The sequence below is a fragment of the Peromyscus californicus genome, unplaced genomic scaffold (genome assembly GCF_007827085.1).
Source record: "Peromyscus californicus insignis strain IS unplaced genomic scaffold, ASM782708v3 Scaffold_1__1_contigs__length_55948999, whole genome shotgun sequence".
Lineage (NCBI taxonomy): Eukaryota > Metazoa > Chordata > Mammalia > Rodentia > Cricetidae > Peromyscus > Peromyscus californicus.
The window spans coordinates 53,587,208-53,600,461 of NW_026294492.1; the positions used below are offsets into that span (position 1 = coordinate 53,587,208).

General features: G+C 64.1%; 2 protein-coding genes and 1 long non-coding RNA gene across 5 annotated transcripts in view; 1 reads left to right on the forward strand and 2 right to left on the reverse strand.

The window, feature by feature from the left end:
• Positions 1–347: 347 nt before the first annotated feature.
• On the reverse strand, positions 348–6,212 carry Cactin (cactin, spliceosome C complex subunit). Its single transcript, XM_052747026.1, has 10 exons — positions 5,805–6,212; positions 3,795–4,272; positions 3,131–3,226; positions 2,889–3,034; positions 2,511–2,673; positions 2,269–2,383; positions 1,821–2,013; positions 1,521–1,640; positions 1,101–1,402; positions 348–1,018 (listed from the first exon to the last, which is right to left on the reverse strand). The coding sequence occupies exons 1-10, from the start codon at positions 5,987–5,989 to the stop codon at positions 528–530; spliced, it is 2,289 nt and encodes a 762-aa protein (XP_052602986.1). The 5' UTR covers positions 5,990–6,212; the 3' UTR covers positions 348–527.
• A 923-nt stretch (positions 6,213–7,135) lies between these two features.
• Positions 7,136–13,254, reverse strand: part of Pip5k1c (phosphatidylinositol-4-phosphate 5-kinase type 1 gamma) — a 28,594-nt gene continuing 22,475 nt past the window's right edge. Inside the window, exons 15-19 of one of the 3 annotated variants that reach the window (XM_052747028.1) lie at positions 12,800–12,901; positions 11,903–12,029; positions 10,997–11,074; positions 9,785–9,862; positions 7,136–9,408 (exon numbers count right to left, since the gene is read on the reverse strand). In XM_052747028.1, the coding sequence (XP_052602988.1) occupies positions 9,406–9,408; positions 9,785–9,862; positions 10,997–11,074; positions 11,903–12,029; positions 12,800–12,901 (388 nt within the window). In that variant the 3' untranslated portion in view covers positions 7,136–9,405. The remainder of the gene's footprint in view (positions 9,409–9,784; positions 9,863–10,996; positions 11,075–11,902; positions 12,030–12,799; positions 12,902–13,254) is intronic. The other 2 variants (XM_052747029.1, XM_052747030.1) reach the window with 2 other exon arrangements.
• Positions 9,468–9,862, forward strand: LOC128115905 (uncharacterized). Its single transcript, XR_008220319.1, has 2 exons — positions 9,468–9,516; positions 9,551–9,862. It is a non-coding gene; the product is annotated as an uncharacterized LOC128115905 (long non-coding RNA).

Consider the following 13,254-nt stretch of genomic DNA (forward strand, 5'->3'; position numbering starts at 1 on the left):
GGGGGGGGGCTCCTCCTGCGGAAGGATGAGTGCTGCTGCGCTGCATGCCTAGGGGCTGGCGCTTTGCAGCAGATCTGCGCTGCAGAGGCATCCTTGGTGGCCACCGGGTGCAAACCAGGACCTATGGTGGTGACAGCCACACGTTCCCAGACGTTGGCGTCTTGGGTTCGGGTGGGCGGAGCAGACCCCGAGTCCTGACCTCTCCCGGGCCATCTGGGTGTGGTGTCTGCGCCGTGGCCTCAGCTGTGACGCAGACATGAAGTCGTTTGTTCTAGAATAAGCTTTCTATTAAACGTATCAAAACCACACGGGGTCCCCCGGTAGAACACGTCCGTGGAAAGAGAACAAGGTGCCCGCCCTCCCGCCCTCCCTCCCAGAGCAGTCTTTCTAGAGGAACAGTCCCAACCCTTTCCAGATGGGCGGGGATGGGGGCCGCGGCCCGCAGTGTTGGTGACGGGAGGATGCTGAGGGCGGGCCCGGCCCCTGCCCCCCCGGAGCTGTCCAGGGCCGGCCCCGCCGCACGGGCGTCACCGGCGGTAGCGGTAGCGCTTGAAGTGGAACCAGAGCTGGAAGATGCCGTTGGCGAACTGGCAGCGGAAGCCGTGGCGGTGCGAGTACTCCCACTCGCGGCTGACGATCTTGAAGGCGATGTCCTCGTAGGGCGGCCCGGCGTGGAAGCGCAGGATGGCGAAGTCGCGGTTGTCGGCGCAGGCCTCCAGGAAGTACTCGGGCGTGGCGCGCTTGCGGATGAGGTCGGGGTAGAAGATGTTGAACTTGTAGCCCTGCACGATCTTGGGCGGCGGGTTGTCGAAGTCGTAGTGCGTCTGGTTGTACTTGTTCCACTCGAAGCCCGTGTGCACGCGGTTGAAGAAGCGCGGCTTGCGCGGCCGGTACTTGTCGGCCCACAGGTAGGCGCGGCCGCCCAGCGGCATCTCCACGCTGAACTGCGCCTCGTCCTGGCCCATGCCCTCGCGCGCGCGCCGGAAGAAGATGTCCTCGGCGCTCTCGCTCGCGTCGCCTGTGGGGACGGACGGAGGGTCAGCCGCGGGTCCCCCCCTTCCCCCCCCGCCCCCCGCCCTCCGGCGGCCCGTCCTCCCCACCTGTGGCCTGGAGCTGCTGGCGGGACAGCTGCAGGCGCTGCAGGTCCTCGTGCGGCTCGAGCACGTGCGCGTCCAGCGGCAGCTCGTGGGCCGAGAGCAGGCGCGGGCTGTAGCGGCCGGCGTCGTAGTCGGCCAGGCTCTGCTGGATCAGGTCCTCCTCCATCAGCACCGCCTCGCCCTCCGCCTCCGCCGCCGCCGCCGCCGCCGCCTCCGCTCCTGCCTCCCCGGGGGCCGGCGCCCCCTCGGCTTCGGCGGGCTCCCCCGAGGGCCCGGGGCTGGGGGCCGGCTCCTCGGGCTCGGGGCTGCAGGAGGCAGACGGAGGGGTGAGGCCCACAGGTAGGACGCAGGCCTGTCCCTGCCAGGCCCGCCCGGTGTTCACCCCCTTGCCGGGTCCCCACTGCCGACCCCGGGGGCCCTCACCTGTGGGTGGCCGTGGGCTCCGACTTGAGGATGGGGAACAGCGGCTCGCTCTCCACCCCCTGCTCCTGCTTCAGTTTGAACAGCTTTTGCCGCAGAACATCCTGGTGGCGTTCACGGAGCCTGGGGGACAGGAGGGTGTCACCATCGCAGTCCCTGGGCAGGATGCAGTCCCTGTGCCCCAAGCCTGGCCCTCAGGACAGCGTTAGCCAAGCGGTCGGGCAGGGGCGCTGGCGGCCAGACAGGAGCAGAGAGAGGGAGCAGGGGGACGGACAGGGGACAGGGGACAGGACGGCGCCTCACCTGGCCCTGGCCATGTGTGCACGCAGCTGCTGCAGCAGGCTCTCCCAGTAGCCCATGTCCAGGTTGGGGCCCCCGGCACGGATCTTGCCCTCGATGCCCTGGAAGATGACCTGCAGCTGGTTGTACGTCTTGCCCTTGAACACCGACTGCACATCGGAGCTCACCGAGGCGTTGACCCCCTCACGGCGCTCGCCTGCAAGAAGGGCTGTTCAGTGGGCTGGAGTCCCCACCGCCCCACCCTGCCGGGTGCTCCCTGGGCTGCAGCACTCGGGCGGTCGTGAGGATGATGGGCCTGCCGGGGAAGGGGCTGGAGTCCCAGCCGCCAGGAAGCAGTGCCCCCTGTAGACATCAACTGCCCCGGCTGAAGCCCCGGGCTCTGCAGCAGGGAGAGAGAGCAGCTGACCCGAGGCAGCCCAACACCCCGACAGTCCGCAGACAGGCTGCTCACCTGGGCCCTTGCCCGAGGCCTCCAGCTTGCGGAGCTTGGCGATCTCGTCCTCCGTGATGGTCGTCATGTCCCGCCAGAAGTCCACGTTCTTACCCTGCTCCAGCTCCATGTACACCTGGGGGGCGGGCCGAGAGGGAGGAGCGTGAGAGGGGGGAGGCTAACGGGGGTGGTGGGGGTGGTGGTGGCAGGGCAGCAGTGGGAGGCAGAGGCAGTCACTGCTGCACGCTGAGGTATGGTGGCACCTGGATGTCCTCCAGCAGGTCCTCCATGTCGGCCACGGTGAGGCCATTGAGGAAGGTGTAGGGCTCATGCATCTCCACGGCCAGGTCGTCATCCTCTGCGCTGATGTACTTGGCCAGCAGGTCGATGGGCTTAGCCCGCCCGTCCCGGATGCGGATCTTGGAACTGTGGAAGGGGATGGGGTGCAGGGTCAGGACCAGAGCTTGGTGTGACAGCAGCTGACCCTGGCCCTCACCGGGGTAGGACGGCCGGGCTGGCTGGGGTCCAACACCTCAGACCAGGTCTGCGCTCAGACCCTGACCCCACCCCCACCCCAGTCTTAGGGGGACCGCTGAGGGTCTGCCTCCCGAGCCCACCCGTCCCACCCGCGGGGGGCGCACCGCAGCTTGGCCTGCCGCAGGTGGAAGCTGTCCTCCTGCTCCTCCCAGGTCTTGAAGTGCTCCGCCTCCTTCTCCCGCTGCAGCAGCTCCAGCTCCTGCTCCCGCATGGCCTTCTCGCGCTCACGCTCCAGCCGCAGCTGCTTCACCTGGGGCAGCAGAGAGAGCCACGCGGTGAGGGCCCAGCACGCCTAACCCCGGAGGGCCAGCGCAGCCTCCAGAAGCGGCCCTGACTGGGTGCCCACCTTCTGCAGCTCCAGCCGGTTGTCCTCCTGGATCCTCTTGTTGCGCTCCTTCAGCTCCTTCTCCTCCAGGTGGCTGATGCCCTTCTTCTCCAGCGCCTGCGCAGGAGGAGCAGCCACACCCACTCAGCCCCTCAGTCGGCCACGCTGGCAAGGGAGATAGCGGAGTGCCCAGAGCGGCCGTGTGTGCTCACAGGCTAGACTGGTAAGGGCCGCCCGGGACCCCCAGGGTCCATGGTAGGGGGTTCCTGGGGTTGGCTCTTCTCCCAAAAGGAGCCCCTGGAGCCCTGCCTGTCACCGAACAGCTGTGCTCTTATCACGTGCTTTCTGATACCGCCTCGGTCCCCTTCAGGTGGTATGGGTGGGCCGCCTCTCACTCCCGGCTGTCTCCAGGGCTCAGAGGGGGGTTGGTGGCAGAGCTGAGCCTGGAGCCTGCACAGATGCGTGCCAGGTTATCTCGGAAGCACACACGAACAGTGCATTGAGAAGCACGATGTGCGGGGTCTACAGGGGCCGGCATGGCCTCCCGGAAGGAGGGCTGAGTCAGTGGGGCCGGCGAGGACAGGAGCCCCAGGGAGCTGGGCTGAAGGGACAGCAGCACAGAGCCCTGGGGCAGGAAGGTTCCCTCAGGACAACACAGCACCTGGCTGCTCAGGGTGGCGCCCACCTTGTTCCAGATGAAGGTGCCCAGTAGATTGTTGTCTCCGAAGGGGTTGTCTGTGTTGGTGTACCCCATGTACTCCTCACCCCAGCCCATCTTCTCGCGCTTCTTGCGCTCCTTGGCTTCCTTCTTGGCCAGTCGCCGCGCACGCTTCTCCTCAGGCGTCTCGAAGGCCTTGAGCAGCTCCTCCTGCTGCCTCCGCTCCTCACGCAGCCGCAGCCGCTCCTGCAGGCTCTGCTGCTGGCTCAGGGCCAGGGCGGCCGCCCCCGGGCTCTGGGAGCGTCGCGGGGATTCCGAGCTCGAGGCTGATGACGCTGGGGACCAGGAGCGCCGGCGACTGTGCCTGGCCCAGGAGCCCCATGCCCGCTCCTCACCAGAGTCAGACCGTGAGGACTGGTCCTGTGAGTGCCAGCGGGGTGGCCGAGGGCTCCGGCTTCGCCTCCCAGACCTCTGCCGCCGCCGCCGGTCTCCCTCCGAGTCTGACCTATGGGAGGACACACCAAGGCCTCCTCAATGCCAGCTGCAGCTGGGGCGCCGTTCTAGGCGTTGAGGTCACAGCGACCAACACACTGAGACCACACGCCTTGCCGTCTCACCAGCCTGCAAATCACACTGGTCCCCACACAAACTAGCTTGCCCTAAAGCCTCAGGCCTAAACAAACAACCGTGGAGGGAGCTGCAGGGGGAATTTGAGGTGTGTGTATTTTTCTGTTTTTTAGTTATTTCCAGTTTGTGTAGCCTTGGTTGTCCTAGAACTCGCTCTGTAGACCAGGCTGACATCAAACTCATACAAACAGAAATCTGCCTGTGTTGCAATTAAAGATTTGCACCACTACTAAATGGGGGTGGTTCTTAAAGGAGCCAAGTTTAGGCCCAAGGAAATGGGGGTGGAATGCTGGGCATCGACCAAAGTCCTGGGGCAGGGGCAGACCGGGGAGCCAATGCGGTGGGAACAAGAGGGCTGACCACCTCCAAGGTACCCAAGGTGGGCATACAAGCTGGGGGAGGACTCAGGTTGGTCCTATGAAATGAGAGGAAGATGGAGGCGGGCTTATTTTAAATATCTTTATGTTCCTGCCTGGGGGGTCTCCCTCTACAGCCCAGGCTGGCCACCAGTGTCTGTCTCTGAAGTGCTGGGGTTACTGGTGTGTACCGTACCATCAAGTCCCGCTGAGGTGACAGGTCGAAGGAATGAGGCCCAGCGGATGGCTTCTCTGACATCCCGGGAACCATGAAAGAGGAAAAAGCACCACCAGGTAATATTTTGAGGACATGAGTTCGAATCCCGAGCACCCACACACAAAAACAGTTGGATGTGGCTGTTGGAGCAACCCCAGTATGGATGGTGTCCCGGTTAGTCTTTTGTCAACTCGAGGCAAACAAATTACAGCCATTTGAGAAAAGGGGACTCCAATTGAACAAAAGGACTTAGCTGTGGAGAAACACACAGTCCTTTCTTTTGAGGGGGGTTGAGAGGTTTGAGACAGGGTTTCTCTGTGTAGCTTTGGTGCCTGTCCTGGAACTCACTCTGTAGACCAGGCTGGCCTCGAACTCACAGAGATCCTCCTGGCTCTGCCTCCCGAGTGCTGGGATTAAAGGCGTGCGCCACCACTGCCCGGCGAAAGTATCTGAACTGCGCGTCAGCCAACAGCCCACGGCGCACGCAGCCTGGGCTGCAGTGACGTCCGGGCCAGCCTGGGCTGCAGTGACGTCCGGGCCAGCCTGGGCTGCAGTGACGTCCGGGCCAGCCTGGGCTGCAGTGACGTCCGGGCCAGCCTGGGCTGCAGTGACGTCCGGGCCAGCCTGGGCTGCAGTGACGTCCGGGTCAGCCTGGGCTGCAGTGACGTCCGGGTCAGCCTGGGTTGTAGGGATGGGCGGACGGCGAGTGCGGTCTCGTCAGTCCTCTGCTCGCACGGCCCCCCGCCCCCCGCCGCCGCCCGGCCGCCTCGCACTACGCTAACGTCCCGCCCGCGCCTCGGCCCCCAGGCCGCACGCCCGCCGCCCCCGGCCGCTCACCTGCGCCCCCGGCTGCGCCGCCTGCGTTCGCGCCGCCCGTCGCGCTCCCGGCGCCGCCGGCTGCCGCGTCCATGGCTCCCGCTGCGGCTGCGGCTGCGGCTGCGGCTGCGGCTGCGGCTCCGACTCCGCTGTCTCCGACCCCTGCGCCCCGCGGACCGCGAGCGCGAGCGAGTGTCGCGACCCATTTGGCGGTGGGCGCCGCGCACGCGCTGACGTAAACAACCAGGGGGCCTGGCGCCGGGGGCTTTCCTTCGCCGCGGCGCGCTCGGGGCTGCCTAATGTGCGCCTGGTTCCGGAGAGCGACTTAATCTCTCGGCCTCGGACTCCGGGGACGCAACAACCCGGGATAGCTCTTGGGTTCTCAAGTCTGGCACGCATGACGGACTCCGACAGGGTCGCCGTCAGAGCAAGAGGGGCGAACCCCCATTCAGGCAGGGAGAGAGACTGACCCGGGTGGGTGGGTGGGGTCCTCGCGCCCTAGGGAGCCTGGGAAATCAGGGCCGAGTGTGCCGGTGCTTGGGGAGGCGGAACCAAGAGGAGGCGGTTACAAGGCGGAAGAGGAGTCCGAGTGGGCGGTGTCAACGATATAGGGACCTGCATGGGGCGGGGCCTAGGGAGGCGGAACCTAGGAGTTATAGGAAAGACGGGGAGTGGGCGGGGCTGACGGAGATTGACAGTCGTAGATCCGGAGCCAGGCTTGGGGGGTGAGGGAATCAGGCAGAGCAGGGCGGGGCCTGGGAAGGAGTGGCGGTTACAGGAGCGGGGATGGGCGGGATCTGGTAAACCGCGTTGACAGGCGTAGGTCAGTGGGCGTGGCGGACCAATCAGAACCTGAGGGGGCGGAACCGAGGAAGCGGAGCCAGGCTAGCCGGGCCGAGAGGCCAGGCAAGCAGGAACGGAAGTGGAGCCTCAGTGGGCGGGGCCTAGGCCGCAGGATTGACAGATGTCGACCTGAGGGCGGGACTAATGAATCCAGAAAGGGCCGCTGGGTAGTGCTGGGCCCGGGAAGGGCGTGGAGCCTGTGGAGGTCTGAAAGCTGAAATCCGCAAGCCCGGGAAACGTCACGGAGGCCTTCGCTGTCCGCGGCCCGCCCGTCAACGTGGCGGGCCCGGACCGGAGCGTTTGCGGACTCCCAGATGCTGATCGGGAACCTATACCGCGGGTCGGTCAGCTCGAGGTGCAGTGCGTCAGACTGGGTAATAATGGACAGACAGGGAAACTGAGGCTTGAAGAAGGGGAGTCGTCGGAGCGCTCGCCTGTCCCAGTTGGGATGTGTCACCCGGGTCTCCCACCCCAGACACCAGGGCACGCCGAAGTCGTCGGAGGCCAGCTGTTTATACCCGATTTATTAGAGATGTCCAAAAGAGGGACTGTGGCGGGTGGGGCGGGAACCTGGGCTGCATACGGATGCCGGCGGCGGCGGCGGCGGCCAGCAGCGGCTGTACTGGAGGGACAAGGCCCCCTGGTTGGTGCCGGGGGACACCGTGCTTGGATTGTCACACACCAGACCGCAGGGGCTGAGGACCTGGGACTCCCTCGCCCTGATGAGTAAGACACACGAGGTTTGTAGTTTTCCGAATGGATTCAGCAATAAAAACAGGACGGGGTGAGGGTGTGCGATGCGATTTTTAACCACCGGAGAGAGGTGGGGGGGGACGGGACGGAGGGCTGCGGAGACAGTACCGTGCCAAGGGACCCCACGGGGAGGGTATATTGCACTGAGGTGATTGTGGGGCTGGACAGGGGAGTTGCTGGGATGGCTTGGGGGGACAGAGGCGGACCGAGGACACCTCAGCCGTGGAGGTGCCTCTGGTCCTTACAGTACAGTTCACACGCCGTCCACGGTGGGGCGGTAGAGGCCATTGGAGAGACCAGGATGGGGTACAGGATGGGGAGTCACAAAGTTATTTACAGATTCTCTTTTGAGAGGGTCTCATGTAACCCAGGCCAGCCTCCAACTGGATATACAGACAAGGATGACCTTGAACTGCTTTTGCTCACTGTCTCCACCTCCCACGTGCTGGGATGGAACCCAGGGCTCTCGCTGCTGGGTGAGCTCTGCCCAAGGAGCAGTAGCGCCAGCCCTGGGATTTTTTTCTCTTTCTCTTTTGGTCTCTCGAGACGAGATTTCACTCGGCAGCCCCGCCTAGCCTGGAACTTGCCACAATCCTCCTGCCTTACCTTTCCAGGTGTTGGGAGGACAGGTATGACAATGCCTTCCTGGAGGGGTGTGCAAGGCCAGACGTTGCCTTTGTAGCCTGAGTCAATTCAGTGGCTCACCACATGGGTGTTCACTTGCCACCTGCAGGTCCCCAAAACAGGACTCCCGTCAGCAAGCAGTGCGGACCTTTGGAGGGGCCCTGAGACTTAACGAGGGACTGTGGGGAGGTCCAGAGCAGGCATCTGTCCATCACATCTACTGCAGCCCCCATGAGCACACCGGCAAGGGTCTGATCCCGGGCTCCACGCCCTCCGTTGCCACAAAGGAAATCCACCCCTGCAGGATGGGCTGCATCAGGCTCCTCAATGCCTCTACTCGTCTGCTGTGGTCCCAGTCAGCCAGCCAGGTCCTGACTTCTGTGTCCCTGAAGGTACAACCCAGGGGCCCGTGGGGCTGACCTGAGGGCTGTGTGCTGGAGCTGAAGCCTGGCTTTCGGAATGTTCCTGCTCGACTCTTTCTACAAGAACACCATGGGTGGAGCATCCATGAAGCAGGGACATGACGGGACTGTTCCCAACACACTACTTCCCAGAAGTCCCATGTGGGTGTGGTGGGGCCTCCCTGGTGTTCTCTTCAGCCGGGGCATTTGTGGACCCAGCTGTCACTCTGGAGCCTGGTCTTGCTCTTCTCAGGGAGTCCCCTGAGAGTTGAAGGGAACCATTTCCTCAACTCAGGGCTTCACGGGGATGGGAGGCAGGCAATACAGCCACTCCCAGTCAGCGCCAGGTTTGATTGTAACCGCAGGACATTCGTGCTTGGGGACATCCTTCCTGTGGCGGTAAAAAGATGCAAAGTCCACAGGGCATGGCTAGTTCTGGTCTGCTCAGGTCCAAACCTGAGGTGATGGAGGGGCTCCGCTGAGGCAGCAACGGTGGCCTCATCCACTCAGGAGCACAGTCTGGGATGGCAAGGAGGCTCCAGGGCCTGTCCCCTCTGCAGGCCACCAGGAGAGCCCTGGAGAGAGTGGGCTTTACTGGAGCCACTGGCCGCTGAGGTGGGTCCCCAACGTAGGAGAACGTGTAGAGCCCGATCCGCAAGGCCAGCGGCTGCAGCCTCTTCCTGGGTTTTCTGTCTTTGTCTGTCTCCTGGAACATCACTCCTGTTCTCCCTCTCCGTGCAAGAAAGGACCCAAAATAAATACAGGATCGGGCACTCTGAACGTTGCCGCCCCAACAGGCACAGGTAGCGGCGGATGGTGGCCCAAGCTATCCTGGGGACAGGCCTGGCCGGTGGCATCCTTTGGTGGGGAGGACGAGGATGAGGTCGGGCCAGGGCCCTGGGGGTGATGTCGCTGAGCTCTGGGCCCCAGTGGGGAGCAGCGTCTCCAGGAGTGGCTGGGGTGGCAGGACCCTGGGCTCCAGACTGGGGACTGCATAGAAGTTACTGCCAAAACCAGAGGGGTGGGTGAGGGAGGGCGGGGCCTGGCGGGACCCCAGCCTCCCACCAAGGCTCCAGGTGCAGCCTCGGGGCTGCAGGTGTGGGTGGCCCAGGGTCAGGCCTGGGCTCCCTGGCCCCCCTGGCAGAGGTCAGGCCTGGGCTCCCTGGCCCCCCTGGCAGAGGTCAGGCCTGGGCTCCCTGGCCCCCCTGGCAGGCACACCTAGAGATGCCTATGCCTAAAGCAGGGGAGGGGGAGGGAGAGGGAGGGGAGGAGGGAGGAGTTGAAGCAAACGGAGCGAGAAGAATGGGTGAGGAGTACAGGGAGGAGGGGCAGGGGAGGGAGGAGCTCCGGCCTCGTCCTCCCACCCTGCCTGGGACTTACTGTGTCGCTCTCGCCGTCGGAGGCGGGCCGCGCGCTATAGTGAAGCGGGGAGTACACCCAGCTCCTCTCGTCGGTGGGCTGCGCAGCGCGTGCAGGAGGGGTGCAGAAGAGCGGGGGCGAGGAGCGGACAGGCAGAAGGAAGAGACAGAGAGTAAAAGAGGGGGACCCCAACCCGGGGAGCAGCCGCAACCCCGGTGCCCTGGGGCACCTGCCCCCAACCCTCAGCCCTGGGGAAGCAGCAGTGGTAGCAGAAGCAGTTAGTGAAGCCGTCGGGGTGCAGGCGGGATAGCGGGGGAGGGGCAGGGGTCCCCTCCTCTCCATTGTACCCCACCCGGCCTGCCTGGTCCCCTGGGCTCCCTCCACAGGACGTGGCCCTGCAGTTCTACCGGAGCCGAGCCTCAGTGGACTCCCACAGAACCAGAACCCCAGGGAGCCAGCCTGGGCTGTCACGGTGGCAAGCAGCACTGTCCTGGGTGGGAACAGGGGCCACAGGCCAGCGGCCCTGTCCCAGGGAGGGGTGTCCCAGGCACAGGAGGGCCTCAGACAGCAAGGCTGGTGGACAAAGAGCCCAGGACGACCTCCCAGGGCCAGGCCAGCCCTGCAACCACGGTCTGCCTCCTGCAAGGAGCCCACCAGAGTCTCCTCTGCAGACTGAGGCTCGGCACCCCCACCTTAGCCATGCCTGGCTCCATCAAATCCCCAAACTTCCTGCCTCCACCTCTCAGTGCTGGGGTGACGGGTGTGTGCCCGTCTGTGCTGTTCCTGCTACACCAAGCTCTGGCATGTCACTCAACCTCTCTGGGCCAATACTCATTGGTGATCTGGAGGTGACAGCCCTAGGTACGAGGTCCGTGCTGCGGCCCAGTCATGTGCACTGGGAGGTGACCCAGCAGTGCAGTGATGGGGGCTCTGAGGACGTGATTCCCTGTGTGGCCTGAGCCTCAGTTTCTCCTCCTGTGAAGTAGGCTGCAGAGGGAAGGGCAGAGCCTGGATGGTAAGAAGTGTGCACACACGTGACACAGGCAGGCTGGGGTCCTTGGACCCCGCCGAAGATGGGCACTGCTGTGACGGTTCTGACGAGCGCACGTCCAGTCAGTCAGGGCCAGCTGACCTCCCTACGGCTCTGCCTCCACAGTCATTTGAGAGAGAAGGGGTGAGGGGTGCTGTGTTCTGGGAGCCCATCTCCACGTGTGACGGTCTGCGGTCACTTACAGTGCCTGTGTGGCTCGGTGTCACGGCCCGCAGTTGGTGACGACGGGGAGAGAAAAGCCAGTATCTCCCATGGGCGAACTGGCCACACAGCGGGCCGGGCGGGAGGAAGGAAGAGAGGAGAGGGCAGAGGATGAGGCGGGAACCAGGCAGGGGGACAGGCGGGCGGGCGGCCGAGCAGGGCGGGCGGGCACAAGCAACTGAAGCAGGATGTGTGGGCGGGGTGGGGGGGCCCATTAAGGCCAGAACCTAATCCACGATGCCGCAGCCCTGGGCACTGCCAGGCCAGAACCAACAATCCACGGGCACCCTCGGCCCCAGCCGGGGCTCTGCAGGGCCAGGTAGGGGCACGGGCCTCAGTGGCTCAGTGTAGACAGTGGGTGGGTTAGTCAGGAAGCAGTGAGGGTCTCAGGTGGGTGTGCGGACAACCCTGGGCCCCAGGGACAAAAGATGACACCATGATAGGCCGGCGGACCCCCAAGGGGCTGCTGAGGCTCTGACCTATTTATAGGGCATGACCCTGCACTGGACCCACAACCCCTCTAGTGTTTCTTCCCGTGGTGGACGAGGGTCACTGAGGGTCCCAGATCCCCAAGGCCTGGACTGAACCAGCCTTGTCCATGAGGGGCCAAGTCCCCACCTCACAGAGCAGGCGGCATCGGACCCGTCACTCCCTGGGTCCCCAGGCACCACCATCATGAATAGAACTTGCCCCCAGAAGGACCAGACACTCTTGGGTCTCCAGCTTGCCGGAGACATAGGGTCTTTGCTCTGGTTTCCCCATGGCCAAGAAGGGGCCCTGCCCCTGTCACCCAGAGTGATGATACCAGACAGAGGCAGGTGTGACTGTCCACAGGTACCTCGGGGGCACGAGGGCCCACGGGGGCTGGGGAGGCTTAGGGGACTTACAAAATAGATGTCTGTGGAGGGCGCGTCCTCCTCATCCGAGGCCTGGCTGGCGGGCTCGGAGGCCTGGCTGGCAGCGTCCACTTCCACAGTGGCTGAGGCTGATGCCCCAGCTAGGGGGACCTCCGCTCTGGGGACACAGGACAGTGGCGGCGTCCTAGGTGGTTCTGTGAGCAGCCCGCCCTCCCGGCCTTCACTGGATCTATCAACTCCCTCTCCATCTTGGGGGACACTAGTTTTCTTGGTTGTGGAACCCACAGCTGTCTGTGCTGCCCAGTTCTGTCAAGAAGACAGTGTCATCCTTGAAGATGGACCCACGAACTAGAAAACCGCCCTCACCAGACTGTTCTGTCTGCACGCCATTTTCCTCCTTCTTTTACTGACGTGTGTGTGTATTTTGAGACACGGTCTCTCTACACAGCCCAGCTGTCCCAAAACTCCTTCTGTAGACCAGACTGGCCTTGAACTCGGACCCTCCCGTGTCTAAAGGTATTTGCTACTATGCCCAGCCTATGGTGACGCTCTCTTGATTGACTGATGGGGGAGGGTCCACTCCACAAAGCCGTAAGAAAGCCAGCTGAGGCTCCCGGGTAGCACCCCTCATGGCCTCGGTCAATGCCTGCCCCAGCTTCCCTCCTGACGGAGTGTGACCTGAGATGATAAACCCTTTCCTCTCCGAGCTGCTTATGGTGTTTACTGTGGCAACACAAGCCTTAACCAAGACACTGTCCTGCCTCAGCCCCCAGTGCTGGGGGGACAGGTGCACACACTTCCATCGTGGCCTTATCTAACAGAGCAGCCAGGCCTGGGTGACAGTGACAGCCACACGTCCCTAGACACAGGCTGGTACAGAATCCAGGTCAAGTCACCATCTCTGAATGGGGAAGACACTCAACTCACCCTGCATCGGGCTCCTTGGGGACCACGATCCCCACACTGCACACTGGTTCCACCTGCACTGTTATCTTCTGTAGGTCCTCCACGTGGGGCTCCTCCTGGGGCCTGCAGGGGACGGCCCAGCCTCAGTTTCCCACCCTGACCCCAGAGCTGCCTTTGATTCCTGGTCCCGGGGGTCCTAGCCTGGGGGCTGCGAGGGAGCGGGAGCAGCCGCTGGGTCCCGCTGGGTCCTGCTGGGGCCCGAGGGGTGTGCTCAGCACAAGCAGGTGGCCAAGTGCCCAGCGGCCCACACGCTGGGGAGCCAGGCACTGCCGGGTGTCTGGACCTGAGATGCAGGAGGGTCGGAAGGTTCTGGAAGCCGGCCAGGCCTGCAGTGTCTGTGGGGTGAAGCCTGGAGCTCAATGCCAAATGCTGCTGCCTTTGAAGAAGGCGGATGGGGACCTGGGGAAAGCGGGGGC

What these genes read in the sequence shown, in the direction of transcription:
- Cactin (XM_052747026.1), bottom strand. Translation starts at nt 5,989, where the DNA reads ATGGGTCGCGACACTCGCTCGCGCTCGCGGTCCGCGGGGCGCAGGGGT. An exon ending in GCACCTTCATCTGGAACAAG is followed by an intron (nt 3,227 to 3,794) that starts GTGGGCGCCACC and finishes CCTCCTGCGCAG; the next exon opens with GCGCTGGAGAAGAAGGGCAT. An exon ending in ACCTGCTGGAGGACATCCAG is followed by an intron (nt 2,384 to 2,510) that starts GTGCCACCATAC and finishes CCCGCCCCCCAG; the next exon opens with GTGTACATGGAGCTGGAGCA.